General features: G+C 51.9%; 1 protein-coding gene across 17 annotated transcripts in view; it reads left to right on the forward strand.

The window, feature by feature from the left end:
- Window positions 1-17,473, forward strand: part of TRAK1 (trafficking kinesin protein 1) — a 161,883-nt gene that overhangs the window by 134,323 nt on the left and 10,087 nt on the right. For 11 of the 17 annotated variants that reach the window (XR_004950600.1, XM_036219858.1, XM_036219856.1 and 8 more), the window contains 6 exons: window positions 587-661; window positions 1,480-1,617; window positions 4,046-4,122; window positions 4,660-4,896; window positions 5,940-6,256; window positions 12,507-12,725. Coding sequence is in view for 16 of the 17 variants with exons in the window: in XM_036219858.1 (XP_036075751.1) it covers window positions 587-661; window positions 1,480-1,617; window positions 4,046-4,122; window positions 4,660-4,896; window positions 5,940-6,256; window positions 12,507-12,725 (1,063 nt within the window). In the remaining variant the exon portion in view is untranslated. Of the gene's footprint in view, window positions 1-586; window positions 662-1,479; window positions 1,618-4,045; window positions 4,123-4,659; window positions 4,897-5,939; window positions 6,257-12,506; window positions 17,114-17,473 lie in introns of those variants that run through there. The other 6 variants (XM_016163286.2, XM_016163292.2, XM_016163290.2 and 3 more) reach the window with 3 other exon arrangements.

A 17,473-nucleotide genomic window follows, 5' to 3' on the forward strand; every position in this document is an offset into this window, starting at 1 on the left:
GTCACAGAGAGGGCCGTTCTGAGCTCACGCAGGGGCATCTGCCCCCCGGAGACCGTGCCATTTGGCTTCATGTCGCGGGAGTTTGCGCTGCCCCTTTGGAGAAGGAGCTTAGTGGTTTCAATAGTATAGTCTTTATCGCCGCTTTTCTCCTAAGAATAGTCTGCAGATTAGTAGAATTCGTTTAAAAAGGTGCTGTAGATACGGAGTTTGGGCATTTAACGTAATGAACCGCCGTCTGGTGTTTTTACGGCGTACCCCTGGTATGCCCCGCAATGGGCTAGCATCTTTCAGAGCAATTCAGCTTCCCATGCTGGGCCTTTGCTAGACACAGGAGGTGAAATGCTCTGGACAGCAGCAGCCGAGACTGGGGGGGCGGGGAGGCGGGGTGCGGGTGGGCGAGAGAGAACGAATGTGAACGTGGGAAGGACTGCCTTCAAATCTGTGTAAAAGGTGAAATGTCACTCCAGTAGAAAAGCCCCAGAGTAGAAGTGCGAGAGGATCATCGCGGATCAGAGAAGAAGAAGGAAAAAGTTAGACTTTTCTCAGCATCGTAAGAGAAGCCGATGTCCCTTTGTTCCCGTTTCAGTGCGCGGTGGAAAATGAGGAACTCGTGCAGCACCTGGGGGCCGCGAAGGACGCCCAGCGACAGCTCACGGCCGAGGTGAGTGGCCCCCCCCCATTTCCTCAGGGCCCCCAATTCCAGTTAGGGGGTCATCAGCCTCCCTCTGATCGGCTACGGGTCGTGTCCACCTTAATAACCGTTTTTATGTTGAATCGAATGTCATTTTTACTCCTAAACTAATTCCTGCCGACGCTGTTACCGGTTGTGAGCGCCTAGGGGGCCGGGCTGTACACCAGCCCGGAGACTGGTGTGCACGGGCTCCTGAGACACATTCCAGTAAGGCAGGGGTCCCCAGCCCTGGGCTGCAGATGGGTAGCAGTCTGTGGCATGTTAGGAACTGGGCCGCACAGCAGGAGGTGAGCAGCAGGTGAGCAAGTGAAGCTTCATCTGTATGTGCAGCCGCTCCCCAGCGCCAGCATCGCCACCTCAGCTCCACCTTAGATCATCGGGCATCAGATTCTCATAAGAGCACCAGTCTCTGGTGCCAGAAAAGGTTGGGGACCGCTGCAATAAGAGATGACAGTGACACAGAGCATATACCATGTTAAGGGAGCTCATTCAAAGACACCTTCAAAATGAGGGTGTCACGATTTGCTCTCCCCTTTGTTTAAAGATGTGTTGAATCTCAGTTGCCCTGGCTTAGGGTTTCAAGCGATGTCTGAGTCCGTAAACATGTTCCACATGAAAGAAAAACTGAGCCTTGAGGGCTTTCGGGCATCTGGCCTCAGACCACGGGGTGCCGGGGCCCCTGGGAGTGTGCCCGTGTCCTTCTGGCCGTGTGGGTGGGTAGGTTTGCACCAGTGCTCACGAGATTCTGACCCCCACCCCCACCCCCGCACTTCCCTGGTCCCCTGCAGCTGCGTGAGCTGGAGGACAAGTACGCGGAGTGCATGGAGATGCTTCACGAGGCCCAGGAGGAGCTCAAGAACCTGCGGAACAAGACCGTGCCCAACACCACGTCCAGGCGCTACCACTCGCTGGGCCTGTTCCCCATGGTGCGAGCTGCTTGCTTCCTCCCTCACACGGGGCAGTGGGGTGCGGCGGGGAGAAGACAGGGCGGAGCTGAGCTTTCGAAGGTGGCCTCGCATCGTGCGTGGATCTAGATTCCGGCCGAGGGCTCCTGAGCCCCACTGGTGGCCTCTTAAACTACGTGAGACGAAACAGTTCTTCATTTTCTATCTCTCTGAATCTGTCATCGTTTCTTCTCCTGCTCGTTGGAGAGAAACTCAGTAGGAACTAGATTTAGTAGGCACCTCGGAGATTTGGGAGATGTTATCTATACATTGTTCTGACCTTATGGGAATGCATGCCGTTTTGGCCTGACAGGTGCGTTCCAGAATTCTTAAATTGCCCATCTGGTTCTGCCGGCTTGTTGTATGCTTATTAGCCATATTCCCCTGAAAGCTTTCAGTATCTGCGATCTGAAAAGAATGCTTCCCTCTGTGCTGGCTGTGGCATTCTTGTATTTCTCATGTTATTTCCCCACAACCTCACTTGTTTCGCTCTGGCCCGAGCTGTTTCCTGATCGGGCTTTAGGGAACATGGTTGAGAAGGGGGTTTTCTAGCAGCTGAACCTCTCCCCATAGCTGTCAGGCAGTTCCCCTCTGCTGGTCATCTCTCTGTAACACTTAATGAGCTTACTTATTTTATCCGCCGCCGTCAGCCCAAAGCCCCTTGGAGTGTGTGGGGGAGGGGGAACCATGTCTTACTCCCCGTTTTCCTCCTTCCCCTCCTCGCTGCCCTGCACCTAACGCAGCGCTTGGTCGACTGCAGAACCTGCAGAACCGTAGACGCTTAGTAGGGATTAGATTTCAACAGGTGAGTGGACAGACTGAAAAAGAAACTACCAAGAACTTTCATGTTGAGGCTCTGTTTTCATGCTTTCATGAAATATCCGATTCTCTTGGGGGAGAGAAGAACTTCTGAGCAGAGCCCCCTGAATGGGGGAGGCGTGGATGGCTGCATAACGTTTGTGAAACTCGGTCCCTTCTGAATTCGGGTTTTCCTTGGGGCTCCCTCCCATGACCCCTGTTGTCTGATCCATTTTTCCTGAGTCATGGTATCTTTTTCTTCATTACTTTCATACATCCATGTCTGGCCAGGGCTCACTTTCTCTCAACTTGACTGACATCTCACGAAACCAGAAAGGACACACGTCAGTCGTCAGCTTTCCAAGGACGAGATTGGTGATCCTGTGATTCCAAAAACCCCTAGCAAAGGCAGCAAAAAGCACTCTACCCCCTCCCCCCCGCCTCCCACCCCAGATTCCTTGGTCTGGAGCTGACTACACTCAGCTCACAGACTGGCCTGTGCGGCTTTGCACGCCCCTTGCCTCAGTTTCCCTCCTTCCTGGCTTCTCACCCAGAAGTGGCAGTCTCCCAGGACCATCTTGTTTCCCGGGCAATTGGGGTTCATTCCACTACACTCCCCACTCTTAAGGACAGACCTATATTTTAAAAATTTAAACCATCATATGAGAAAAGTCTAATCGAAAATCTGCATTTGTGTTTCTTCTGGAGAGATTTTTCAGCTTTCATATTTGCCGAGGTAAAGCTTCGGTTTTCCTTTTTCTGTAGCTGTTGGCACAATTTTGTTTTTGAAAATGTCTGTTTTTAGAGTGCATTATGCATTAAAGGTCTTTCAATCGATTTAATTTAAATCAATTAAAATGAAATGCAGTTGAAGAATCCAGTTCCTCCGTCACACTGGCCACATTTCAAGGGCTCGATGGCGCCTGGTAACTGGTGGTCCCCACACTGGACAGCACAGAGGACGTCCCTATCACCGCAGGAAGTTCTCTCGCTTCGCGTGGATTTAGCCCTTCTCTTCCGTTGTCCTACACGGGTGACCTCTGAGGCCTCGGCAGGTGCTTTCCTGCACACGCCTGCTTCTGCTGGCATTCGTGGGCGGGATCGTCTGTCAGGCTTTACCTCACATGGCGACGAGTGCCAGGCGGTTCAGAACCCTGCGTGAGCCGAGGACTGGGAGGGCAGTCGCTTAGTGTGGACCCGTGCGGGCTGTGACAGCATCTCTGACTGCTCCTCAGCTTTCCAGTCTATGGAAATCCACCCATCTCTCTCATTCTGAACACAATCCTCTCTCCCCGTAAGCTCTCTGCCTCTCCTGAGGCCACAGTTGCAGCTGCGTGGTTTGGCCAAGGGCATATAGGGTCTGTTTTCAGACCCTTAGCTGCATGGAAGCAAAGAGGCTTTATGCTCAGTGCCCATTGGTGCCTGCTTCATTCAGCGCCCGCCTTGGGGGTTGCTCAGCCAGGGGCTTTAACAATGGCAGAGGCTGTCGTGGGAAGTCTCCGGGCTCCTGAGGCCTCAGTTTACCCTTCTTTGGTTCCCCCGGCCACAGGCCTCTTTGAGAGCCAGAGCATTCGAGCTGCCGCTCACGCCCGTGTCTTCTGGCTTTCCCCAGGACTCCTTGGCCGCCGAGATTGAGGGGACGATGCGCAAGGAGCTGCAGCTGGAAGAGCCAGACTCGCCCGACATCGCGTACGTCCCCTCTCCTGAGCCTCTCGAGACCCACCGTGATCCCTGTGGTCCTTCCCCAGGTCGAATCCAGGTTAAGGGAAATAACAGCTGACAGCACCCCCCAGCGTCTCTTGCTGGGTCGTAGAGATTTGCTGGGTCTTAGAGATACGTATTATGCACTTCCAGGAAGTTGGGAGAAGAGAAATGTGTAGTCCAGTGACTCTCACAGAAAAGAAAACCAGCCGGGAGACAAAGTACTGCTGATTTCTTTTTGTAGGTCGAGCTCAAGGGAAGCGAAAAGCAGTATCACTCTTGCTAACGTTAAACGACACAACCACACATTAGAGCTTTTAATTCTCTGGGCATCGAGTCTCTTGCATTCCAACCGACCCCCCAGGAAACACGTGGCAGGTGCAGGATGACAGGTCGCTTGGGGGCGCACGTGGGTCAGCTGCCTTTTTTTGGCTCTTCGGTCAGATGCTCTTTGGAGGGTTTAAGGCCCACCAAGGTCGTTCCTGCAGTCATTCATTCGCAGGTGCTGTTGTGCATTCTCCCCAGGCACCAGAAGCGAGTCTTTGAGACCGTGAGAAACATCAACCAGGTCGTCAGGCAGAGGTCTCTGACACCCTCCCCCATGAACATCCCTGGTTCCAACCAGTCCTCGGCCATGAACTCCCTCCTGTCCAGCTGCGTCAGCACGCCCCGGTCCAGCTTCTACGGCAGCGACGTCGGCAACGTCGTCCTGGACAACAAGACCAACAGCATCATCCTGGAAGCGGAGTCGACCGACCTGGGGTGAGCCAGCAGGAGTCTATTTTACCTTTCCGTTTCGGAGGGAAGTGATGTGGATCAAACACAGGTCCAGTAATGAGACGAGGGAGGCCGTTAAGACTCGTCTGACACATACACACCTCTCAGTTCTCAAATGCGTTTCACCCACCTGTCGAGCCTTCGCTCATCCTCGATGCTGATACGTGAACTAGTTGGAAGAGGTGTAACACGGAGTCTGCTTCCCTGTGAGATGCTGAAGGGGGGGCGGGGGCGGGCAGTGAATATTTTGTTTCTTTTAATCTTCATCGTTAAGGCTACAGAACAGACATTTGTTTCATGAATCCCTTTGTAGCTGGGATGTTTGAAAGGCTCAGGGGAACTCAGGCTGTGTCCCGTGACCAGAATCTGGTTTGTCTCAGACGCCGGGGTCCACGGTGCCCAGCAAGTGCCCGTCACACCGAGTGCCCCTGGTTTGGGCCTTCCTCTGCAGTGGCCAGTCCCTGTTTGTCCTGAAGCCCCGCAAAACACCCCCCACCCCGACATTGTCCACTTTGTGCACCCTTTTTCCTGTGACTTAATAAAATCGTGTCTTTCCATGACCAGTTGGGTTCAGTGGGGAAACTGCTTGATCAGAACTGTTTTTAAGCTGTCAGCTCCTTACCTTCGAGAGAAAAGAGAAGCATCCTGGAGCCCGCGGCCCCTCTGGAAACTGGGGGCTGGGCAGAGAAGGCTGCTTCTTCTCAAGAGCTCTGAGACAGGTGTTTCCAGGGACTGGATTTTACCTTGTGGGTGTAAATTTTCATTCTATCTGAGTGCTCTCTTCACTCCCCGTCCCCCGCGAAGGGGAAAAAAAAGATAGAGAGAATTAGTTCTTGGGGACAGGCACTTAGGTCCCTTTTTTTTTTTTTTTTTTTTTTTTTTTTTGCCTAAATTTCAACGGCTTGCCCCGGTTTCCTTAGAAAATCCCGCGGCCACCCTCGCCCTTTCAGCCGTCAGGCCTCGTCGTAGGTTGTGCGGCGCCCCCTGCTGGGCGCTCCACGCTCACCCCCGTCTACCCCTCCTTCCAGAAACAAGGAGCAGAGTAAGAAGCCGGGGACGCCGGGCACCCCGGGCTCCCACGACCTGGAGACGGCGCTGAGGCGGCTGTCCCTCCGCCGGGAGAATTACCTCTCGGAGCGACGGTTCTTCGAGGAGGAGCAGGAGAGGAAGCTCCGGGAGCTGGCGGAGAAGGGCGAGCTGCTCAGCGGCTCGCTCACGCCCACCGAGAGCATCCCGTCCCTGGGCACGCACTCCCGCCTCTCGGAGTTCACCGGCTTCTCGGGCATGTCCTTCAGCAGCCGCTCCTACCTGCCGGAGAAACTCCAGATCGTGAAGCCGCTGGAAGGTGATCCCCAGGGCCCTCGGCCCCTCTCTGCCCTCCTCAGCGACTCCCTGTGGTCCCTGATCCACCAACGGCAAGCGGGGAGCCTTTGTCACGCCTACTCCTTTTTCTTCAGGGATAGCCACCCACGCTGCTGGTTTGAGTTCCTCTGAGGGGCTGAGGCCTCGGCCCCCAGCTCCCCGGTGCAGGTTTAGACGTACCCACGCAGGCACCCAAGACCAACCTCGGCCAGGGAGCCAAAGAACGTGCTTCCTAGTTCTCTCTTTTGCATTTAGGGCCTTAGAAATGACAGTCTTTTTGACAGGCAGAGGCACTGCTCACGTATGCAGAAGTTCATCAGGTCCTCCCCAGGGGTCTGAGCAGTGTAGAGAATTGATGCTTTGATTTCTCAGAAATGTGGGTGTCAGGGAAGGAGGGGTGCAAAGCAAACCTTCTAAGCTTTTTCAGTAACCACCCGAAAGCCATTTGCAGTTTGTCTTTGCCATTTGTCGGCTTACGTGTTTCACTCGGATCTTCAAATAGTGTGGCTTTCTTCCTGTGTAGTGTTCTGATGAGCAAGGCTCCCAGACGGCCGCAGTTTGGGGCCAGGAAGGGGTGGCTGTGCCGGCGAGTGAGTTCGGTACCTCCTTAAGCCTGCCTTTCTGGGGGCAGTTCCCTTCTTACTCCTGGGAACACCCCAGATGATTAAACTCACGGGAAAACTCACCTCTTTTCCTTTCTTTTTCCTTCAGGCATTATTAAATGTCTTCCCTTGACCGCTGCCCGGCCAAGAGCCACCAGCCAAGCGTTTGTGGTTTTCATTTTTTACTCCTTTAGTTTGGAAACTTACGTGAGTTTGAGAAGGTGTTTTAGAATTCCATATTACATTTCTACTGCAAAGCCAAACCAGAATTTCTGCAAGGCAGTATTTCTCAGCTTTTCAAAAATGATTCCCCCCCCCCACACCCCTTTAAGGAGCTGTTTTAGACATTTATTCCCCCTGAAAATGTAACACCACAGGTATACTGTTTATGTACAATACGAGTATCTGTGCTTTGTGCCTAAAGAGAGTAGATTCTTTTTACCTCACAAGTACCTGGTTTCAACCCCTTGGGGGCAGTGGAGAATTCTTGCTGTAAGATGAGGTTATGCTTGTTAAAGACCCCAAGACAGGCCGCGTTCCACATTCTCCAAAGAAAGGAAGAGGGTGGTTTTACGTTCTTTTTCTCGTGATTATTTTTTAGTTGTGTAATGTAGGTTCTTCGTAGAGTTCAGAAAAGGGATGGTTCATTTTTCTAATTGTTTATTCAGTTGTAAGCTTGGTGATTGTTTTCTGATCCACAATTTTGTCTGTTTTTCTTTCAATAAAATCTTCCATTTCCACAATTTTACTTTCTGCCTTCTTTTTCTTTTTTCTCCTTTGTTTCTCAAAGATCATTGGAGTTTATCATCTCTGTCTTGTCTGCTTTCTGTATTTGGCTTTGTGTTTCATTAAATCATCTAAGAATATGTTTTTCGGATTCATTTTCCAAGCATATTACAGGGAGAGATTTTTTTAAAAAAAATTTTATTTCGACCAATGGATTTTTTTTTCTTTTAATAGTTTGACTTAGATAGCAGTATTTTTGCGATAAGTTAACGAACTATGAGGCAAGATTTGCAAGGTAAATTTCATTTATAGCACCCCGCTCACCAGGAAGCTAAATTGCTACCGTTAAGAAGACATCTCTTGTCACGATGGCCTGTAACGGATTCTCATGATGGCGGTCCCTTTTGTAGTACTCAGACATTTTAGTTGTTTAAAATATATCCAGTATTTTATTTCTTCCTCCCTTCCACGGTTATTTTTCGTGTTACTGTGTTTAATTTGGTAAGGCGGAGTGCCGACATGAAAGTCAGCCGGACACAGGGTTCAGTTCCGCTCTAACCTTGGCGTTGGATACGTTATCACACCTTCTTGAGCTCTCTTTCCCTTATTCGTGAGCTAGGGCTCATAGCTGCCCCGCAGGGAGGGGGTGAAGAGTAAATGCAATGGCTTTTGTCTCATGCCCGACCCCTAACGGGTGCTATTTAAAACGTAGGCTCCCCAAACGTGCCCTGTTCTGACACCTTAGGTCTGAATGGCGGCCTTGCCAGTGTTGGGACCTGGACCAGCCTTGTGCTGGGGCCACGTCCCTACGTCATCATTTTCCGCTGGCCCACTCTGAAGCTGATAGGATTCTCGCGATCTCCAGTGGCCCCAGTAAATGTACCCGGGGTGAGGCCCCTGGAGAATGGCGGCTGGGATCAAGCAGATAGCCAATCTGTGTCCTCCATCGGTGTCTTCCTTACCTCGTTAATCCATCTTGCCATCTGCTCACTGGAGTCAGCCAGTAATAGCTGGGCAGAGTGTCTAAGAAAGCCAGCTCTCCGGTTACGTGCCTTAAGCAGATGAAGAATAAACGACATTCACCCTGGAAGAGAGCTATCTGCGTGAAAAAGATGAGTCGGGCAGTATCTTCTCCCGCTGTATTTTGTCCTTCCCTTCTGATTCATTATAACTAAGAGAGCATTTCCAAATAAACAAGTGAATATGTAATTAGGGGGAAGCATACGCTTCTAACCTGTGCATTATCCGGCAGGTTTCGTTCTCACTTTTAGACCCAGGGTGCTCCTCTGACACGCATGGATTTGTTTTCCTTCTCCTCTGACGACGTGAATACCTTTTGGCTAGAACAGTAGGGTGGGGGAGGGAAGCAGAAGGAAAGGGTCAGGGACTGTAATTATGTTTTCTGCACTTTCACACCGTTTTCCATAGAACTTCATCTTGGTGCCAAGTGGGAGCGCGGAGGTCCTCCTGTCCCCTGCCCAGTTGCCTGACCCCAGCCTCATTCTCGTGGGGGTGGGAGGAGGCGGTGATAAAGGAAGTATCTAACAGCACTGTGATTCTCCTGCTTCGTGATTGACAAAAATACAGGGTGCCAGGCTAAGGAAGGAGCCGGGGAAAGAGGCAGCAAAGGCTCCGAATAGGATGCTGTTCCTATGTACTCTTTCATTCGTGTGCCCTCTTGTGTCAAAGGAAGGGCCTCGGACAGCCAGGGGACCAGAATTCCTACGTGGTGGTCCAGGCAGTGGCAATGGAAGGGAGTGGGGTGGGACGTGTTCTGCCCAGGTGCCGGGCTCAGCAAACCCTCCTGGGGGGCCTCAAACCAGTCAGGAGTGGAGACAAAACTCCTAACAGGTGTGCGGGAGCTTTCACCAATATTCACTATTGCAGAACAGAAAAACACCTGAATGAGGGTTGGAGAAGCCACATGGGTGTGTGACCTGACTTCTGAGACTCCCACATGCGAGGCCTTCTCACCGCTGGCCAAGAGGCAGTCTTTGTGGTTAGGATCATGGCCACTGGGGCCAGCCTGGGTCTGAATCCCAGGTTAGTTGCTTGCTGGCTGTGCAGCCTCTGGCAAGTTACTTGACCTCCCTGTGCTCAGCTTTCTCATTTGTGACATGGGGGCAATTCTCATGACAATTAAGTGAGTTAATAAACGTAGACCTCTTGGAGTGCCTGGCACTTAGTAGGAATTCAACACAGGCTGGCTGTTCTTTTTCGTAAGTGATTTATTTCAATGAATTTACTTTTTTTTTCACTTTGTGTATGAGATATTTGTTAAGTCAGGATAGGAGAAGTTCAGGCGGTGGTCAGAGACATGGACGTAGGTTAGAAATCTATTAAGCACTCTTACCAGTTGTGTCCACACCCGTGGAAGCAGAAGGAAGCGCCTCACTGAGAATTTCAACATCCATTAACTAAATATCCCATTTGCTCTCTGGAAGGCAATTGAGCCGTAACTTACAAGCAATTCTACTGTGACGTGGCAGAGTATACGTACAGGTTGGCTGCTCTCCAGCGAGTCAGGGATGCCCGAGGCGCGGGGCGGGAAAACCCGACGACGGCGCATCTTTGAGCATCACCTTTCAGTTGCACCATCACCGAATTTCCTCGGCTCTGTGTTTTCAGGGGACGCATGTAGCCCCGTGTGCTTCTGTCACCTCTTCAACGCCACACCACAGACTCGTTTCCCTCTGGAGCCCGGGCGTGGGGTGGGGAGAGATGGGGTCAGTCTGCCGAACAGGCGGAGGAGGATCCAGGCGCTTGAGACTCTGGTCTGACCCATCCGCCAGCCTCACCGAGTTCGTCCCCACGCATTGTAAACGTCTGGAGTCCCCTTCAGAAGCACTGGCTGTTCCCAGACGTGGTTCTTCACTTTCTGCTGTCCGTCCACTTCCCCTTTCTTGGCCTCCAAAAGCAGAGGTGACGTGGCCACATTGTTCCCCAGAGATTTCTCTCCATCCTTCCAAGGCCTGTATGTGCAGTCCCACGCTGGATGTCCTGCGTCTTGTGGATGACTTCTCCCCAGTGTGGTTTCGTTGCCAGGGACATGCTTGTGCCTCCAGTGAACACACAAACGGGGAGACCCATCCTGGGTTAGCAGTGGGGGGCAGGGCATGAGACCTGCCATCAGCAGGAGCGCGTGTGTCTCCTGGCCGGCCCTGCACGCATCCACCTGGAAGTTTGACGGCGGCTTCTCACGAAGCCCAGGTACCTGGCTGGAACGCTGAGGTCCTCGCCCGGGGCACGGCTTCTCCATCTCGGCACTGCTTGTCCATTCGGGGTCTACACCGTCCCCCCTCCCCCGTTGAGAATCGCTATTCTGCATGTGTCTCACCACCTAGTAAGAGGTCAGCTACATGGTGCCCTTTCATTATATGCATCTCTTCATTATCTTATTCCTTTTCTTTTTTGGAATCAATAGATTCCAGTGAAGGCGGTTGCTGTGGTACTTGTGTGCACTTAAACCAGAATTCAAAGTGGGCGTCCGGGAACCCTTCTAAACATTTACTGGCCATCTGGACATTTTTTCTCTCTTAAGGGGACTTAAAATTGCCCACTTAGAGAATCCTTTCACGGCTCCTTGGCAGAGACTGTCGTGTGGGCAGCGACATTCCCGCAGTGTTTGGGAAGGGTCGAGAGCTGCTGATGACAGTGGGTTCTGTATGCCCCGGTCACGTTTCCGGTTGGCTCCCTGCCTTCCTTTCCCTTCCATCTTGACTTCCTGAGCTGCAGGCTCCTGGCATCTGTGGCTCCCATTTCTGACAGGGCGGCCGACTGATCTAGAGGGGCTCTGGCCCGCCCCACAGAGGACACCATTGGTAAGCAAGGGTTATGGTCTGGGAGGCTCTTGCTTTCCCTTGCCTGAGAACCTCGCAGTCTCTCTCGAGTGTGGAGTATTTGTTTGTGTGGTTAATTTCACCTGGAGGATGAGACTAGGATGTCCAGCCTCACGGGCCATGCACCCACAATCCCAGGGCCAGGCGAGGTGCAGGAAGTGTTCCAAGCGGAAAGCGGGCTGGGCGGGACCCCCCGCACACAGCAGGGCGCTCGGGGCTCTGAGGCGCTCTCAGAAGACACTTTTTTTCCCGAGCAGACTCGGCCTTGGAACGCTTCTCTCCGCGGGTGCCGGTGACACCCTCGAGGTCCTCGGGGACCTCCTCCGGTGTTATTACAGACCTCGCGCGATGTCCTCCGAGTCCCGGGGTCCGGTGTCCGCGAGGCGATGGGCCCCTCTGCCTCAGACCTCTGTGTGGACTTGCCGTGTCCTTGAGTCGCACCTCCTTAGGCCAGGTGCCCCCCCTCTCAACCTGGAGCACCCTGAGGTCGCCGGCAGGTGCGGAACACCTAAGGAGGCGACGGCCGTGCGTACCGTTTATCTCTGTGCGCGGCCGCGATGTCCTGGTGCCTCTCTCTCTGCTGCGGCTCCCGGGCTGGGCTTGACATCGCCTCGCTCTGCCCCTGCTCGGTCCCGCTGTTCCCAGCGGTGCGTACTCAAGCGGCGCGGACTCGGCCCGCGTTGTCCCCTCCCCCAGTGCCCCCTGTGTGCCAGCCGTGCTTATTGTTCCTTTTTTCATGTGTGTTGGAGTTGGGGGTTGACATCGGTTGATCACAATAAAGACTGTGTCGCCAAATATCCTTGGCGCACACAGTATGGCATGAATTTTCCTTTAGAAAAATCATTCTGATCCCTCAAGTGGGTGCCACTAACAGCTGTGGTGGGGTATGAGCTGCCGTCGCACAGTGGGAAGGGTGGGGTGTCCCTACCAGAGTCCGGCTGTGGCTCTCCGGGCCCAGCAGGGCTCCCGCTGCACACCGTGAGGGTGACGAGCAACCGTCCGCTAGGACGTCCATCCTAACGCTCTCTTCTCTCCGTCTCCCCTTCTCTGCCCCTTTTCCTGCAAGGTTCTGCCACCCTACACCACTGGCAGCAGTTGGCCCAGCCTCACCTCGGGGGCATCCTGGACCCCCGGCCCGGTGTGGTCACCAAGGGCTTCCGGACGCTGGACGTTGACGTGGACGAAGTGTACTGCCTTAACGACTTTGAAGAAGATGACACAGGTGACCACATTTCCCTCCCGAGCCTAGCTACCTCCACGCCAGTGCAGCACCCAGAGACCTCAGGTGAGAGGTCCCGAGCACGCGTGACTGTCTCAGGCAGCAGAAGTTACCAGAGCCGGCCTCAGGCTTTCCCAGAAGAGATGCAGGAGCCGCCAGCGGCCACGGAGGAGGAGGAGGAGGAGGAGGAGGAGGGGTCTGGTGAGGGCTCCGAGATAAGTCCTGTAAACCTGGCCCCTTTACCGGAGGCCGAGTCCTGGGCCATCCTCACCTCTGTCCCGAGCACCATCTGTAGCGGCTCTCTGTCTGTAGCTTCCGCTCGTCTGTGTGGGTGATGACGAAAGCATTCCCATTGTGCAGTTCTGGTTTTCCGACACAGGGGCGGATGCCTCCGTTTGTAACAGATGGGTGCAGCTCCCTGCCCATCTCGGAGGTACATGGCCCATCAGGGATCTCGAAGCGGGAGCAGGAAAGGCTGCTAAAAAGAAGGATTAACTCCACGCCACCCCCCCCCACCGACACACACACACACACACACACACACACGCACACACACACACGCTCCTCTTGTCCTGTAGCGAGTCCCTTTCTGTGTCTAAGGGGCAGATTCTCCAGTCCCCCGGTCATTTCCAAACTGAGCGGAGTCAGGCAGTTTGGGGGGAAATTTTGAGTCCGTTCAGAAGGTGAATGAGAGAATCAGTTCCCCACACTGCATTCAAGTAGCAGGAACCCGGGCCGCGTTCGGGGTTTTAGGCAGCACCAGGTCAGCCTTTTACTCGTCTGACTTGAATGGAGGTTTGTATGTTTCCTTTCCAGCTCGGACTGTTTGTTCTAAGTGGATTTTTAAAAAGTGTTTTAGCCATACTCCGTCACCAAACCAACCCTAAGAGAGTGTCACGAAGCTCTCCCAGAAAGGAGATTCTAGATGAATCTAGTTGAAAGCTCTGCCCTGTCTCCCCGGCACCCCGCCCCCTACCCGTCCTAATGAGCTTAAAGGTGTAACCATGCATTTCCAGAACCACCCACGTCCTAGGCGCCACTGGGTTGAAAAGCTTTGCACTCAGGGTCTGGAATCCCAGTGGTCACGTAGTTACTGTCTGCCAGACTTCCTGGATCTCTTGGCTGCTTATGCCAAGAAGATGAGGAAGTTCTTATGGGATAAGGGGAGAGACCCCGAAAAAGATGGCTTGGCCCCGTGTCTTCATCCTCGAGAGGTTCCTGAATCACCAAGTTCGAAGGTACTCATTCATCTCTGTGATTCGTAATGTCATTCGTGAAGGCCGCAGCATGCTTTATACAGTACATGGTAGGACAAAGCTTGAGGTTCTTGGTGGCATCTCCCATTCCCTGGCTACGTTCAGACTTCTGTGGCCGAGGGACTTTATTTGTGACCAACTTTTCTTTTTTCTTTTTTTTAACATCAACTTCAGAGATATCAGATAAAAAGGATTTTTTTTTATTTTTAGCATATAGGTTTATTTATGGTTTATGTTATTTAGCAATTAAGTTACCAGATTAAGCTCACTCGGGAGTGAGAATGCTTGTTATTTAGTATCTTCACATTTGAGAAGGGGAAACGGGCCACGGTGGCCGCGACATTGTGACTTCCCTTTGTTATAGCCACCAGTGCCCGTGTACGAGGCAGATAGTGGAGCAGGAGACACAGTGTGTGCTCGCTTTGGGGGCTGAGGCTTGGAATCCTGTCGGCTGTGACGAGCCCTTCCTGCAGCCCTGCGTGTGGACTAGCCGATGAATCTGGGGTTTCAAGAAGCACCATTAGGTGTATCTTTGAGGCGTTGTGCAGACGGAATACAGCTTATCAAGTCCGCTAAGAACGTCTCTCGGAGGGCGAAGTGATAGAAGGGACCAATTCTGGGGGCCGAAGGGCTGACTCCTTTTCTTACGTGAACAAAGACATGGTGCCCGCTTCTTCCCTCGTTACTCACACCTGCAGCACACTCACCCCGGCGGCTTTGAGGAGAGGCACACAGATCTGCCACTGCAGCCACAGAGGGGTCTGCTTGGAAGTGTGCAATCGAAAAGAATCATGTAGGCTGCTGAAGGTAATTTAGGGAAGGTCCGGTCGTGTAGGTGAGAGTTCTTTGGGGCTCGTTTTCGGGGTAAGACCCGTGTAAAGCTCAGTGCAGAGGGGAGAGGTGTGAACAATGATTTGGCTCTTTTTTCTCTGTTGGAGAAGGACAGGACCATTTTGAGTCTTGGAATAACACAGTCCCAGGAGCTGCCATCTGCCTGGGAAGGTTGAGTAGGGAGAAACTTAGAAGACAGAAGGTGATTAACTTTTTCCTTGCAACTGGGATGATGGGAGGAAGTTGGGAGGGTTTGTGTATTAGGTACTTTCGTCTAGAGCCTGCTGTCTCATGGAGGAAAAGTTTTGAGTATGTACTGAAAAAAAAATTATTAATATATTTTAATGTATTATTGTATCATCATTTGCTGGTTTTTTATAATCCCATGTCTTAAAAAGGATGAATCCTTGTTTTCATATTTGTAAATCATTTAGATGATTAAAATGGATTGTTTAAAAACAATTTTTAGGTTATACTTTTATTTTATTTCAGTGACATATTTTATGTTTTCATTCATCTAGAAAGTACACTTTATCAGAAGGAGTCCTTATCTTGTACTGTCCGTGTTCTGGGTTTTAGGTGTTTATGCGTAGGGATGAGCCTGCTTGTGGCAGAGGATGAAAATAAGGGCTTTAGTCACTGTCTGTCCACAGATGGTTGGTTGGACAGACAGTTCAGTTGAATTATCTCTGATACTTTGATCCCGAAGGGGAGAAAGAGGTGGGATTCAAGCAACAGAGTCAGAAGGAAGTGAAGGTCAGTTTATTTTAACACTCAGACAGGTGGAGGCCACTTCAAGTGGGGGAAATATGAAACAGGCTCATACATATCGTAGCGGCCTGTCTGGCCAGCGGGCCTTCCAGCAGAGCTGTGTCATCCTTGGAGCTAAGAACCTAAAGTCAGCACTGAAGGCAAAGATCACATTTGGTCAAAGCAGCCCCTTGAATAAAATCCCCTGAGGCTGCATCACCTCGGCCCCAGGGCAAAAAGCGAAGAATCAGCTGTTTTTGTAGCTTCCTTATTTGGCACATAGGTCACAGGTCCAGGTTCTGTCTGGGGGGCCGGTTACTAGGGAAGGGAAGGGAACCGTTGGGGTAGAAAGGAGCCGGGCATTACTCCAGCTTCTTGTGATTTGAGCAAAGCCCCACCAACCCACATTCGGTCGCACTTTATCCTACTGCAGAAGCAGGATCCTGGTGGGCTTGTGCCGGAAAGGTGGCCACGGGGCCTGATGGATCTGGAAGGAAAAGTCTGGTACATCCGAGTCACAGACCTCAGATTCAGAAAAGTTCCTTCTTGTCTCCACGGAGAGAGTGGGAGGCTTTTCAGTCCAGCCCAAATTCTGTAGCAGTTTCAGGAGTTTGGTCCTTACAGACAGAGCAGATGGTCTGCTCACACCCTCCTGTATTTGGAGATGCCGAGGAAGCCCTGAATGAGGGATGAGAGCTCTGACTCCTCCCAAGCAATCAGTGGAGCGTGAGCCCTGCTTAAAATTTCCAGAACGAAATCTGCTTGTCGGAAGCGCATGCTCTTCCGCATCCTCAACCCCGAAAGCCTTAGGAAGGCCGTCCCGCGCTCCTAGGGGCACCGCGGGACCTGTTGCGGAGTGTGCGTCTGCGCCCACGCTTTGCTTCTCCAACCTGGAGGGGCGCTTGAGGGAACAGGTGGGCGGGTGGGCGTTGAGGTTCGCTGAGCTGCCCAGTTGCGCCGCCTGGCGACGCCGGGGAGAAGTGCGCTGTGGAACTGGCTTCGAAAGCACTGATGAGCAGAGGTCACTTGGCCAGGCAGCTTAGCCAGGCAGCTCCTGCGCCTGCCAGTGTCTGCCGCCCAAGGAAGGACAAGAGGACAGAGGCCATGGGCTCCAGCTTTGTTGGCATCCGGAGGATCCAAAGAGACTGTTGCATTTGCCCTTGTGACATTGTAAGCACATTCTAAAAAATTCCCTTTGCTCCGGAAGATACGCCTCTTTGAAGGAGTTTCTAGTCCTCTCTGCATGATGCTGTGAGATTGAACATCTGCTACATCCTATACTTTTTAAGTGAAACAGAGAGCGGACATATTGGTATAGTGGGAAAGGATAGACTTTTAATTTTAAAAAAATTTTCAGGGACCCCACATATGCCATATGAAACCAGAAAAAGACCTTTGCGATGTGCTAGAAAGCTCGCCAGTGGCACAGGCCGACATCTGCACAGGGGACCCAGGGGTCCCTACAGAGCTCCAGGACTGGAGGAGCGCTGTGTCGAAGAAATGCTCGAGAAGCAGAGAAAAAGCCAGGCTCATGTGAAGCCTGGAACTAAGGAACTAAAAAATGTCATCGTCTAACAGAGCGTAGTTTAAAATCACTTTTATTAAAAAAAAAAAAAAAAGAAGAAGAAGAAGAAGGAAGCCGTACTACTCCATCAGAAACTGCTTGTAGCCTCCCCGGACCCAGACGAACACCTGTTAAAGCCGCATGAACCCCAAAGAGTATTTATGATAAAGACAAAGCACAGAGCAGACAGATTTTGTGGAAATTTCCTCACATCAACTCCTCATAGAACGTTTCTTTTTTTTTAATTCAGAAGAAATTCAAGGCCAGAGTTATATATAAAGAAGTGACAGAAAAGGTCTTTAATGTATTTTTCTGTGCCCTGATATTTTAGTCTTTTAGGAAGAATTCCAAAGCATTGTTTTTGTACCTTTTAAAAAAAAATGGGCACGTAGCTGAAAGGCAAAGAGACACCC

This window comes from Rousettus aegyptiacus, unplaced genomic scaffold, assembly GCF_014176215.1.
Source record: "Rousettus aegyptiacus isolate mRouAeg1 unplaced genomic scaffold, mRouAeg1.p scaffold_m13_p_4, whole genome shotgun sequence".
Taxonomy (NCBI): Eukaryota; Metazoa; Chordata; class Mammalia; order Chiroptera; family Pteropodidae; genus Rousettus; species Rousettus aegyptiacus.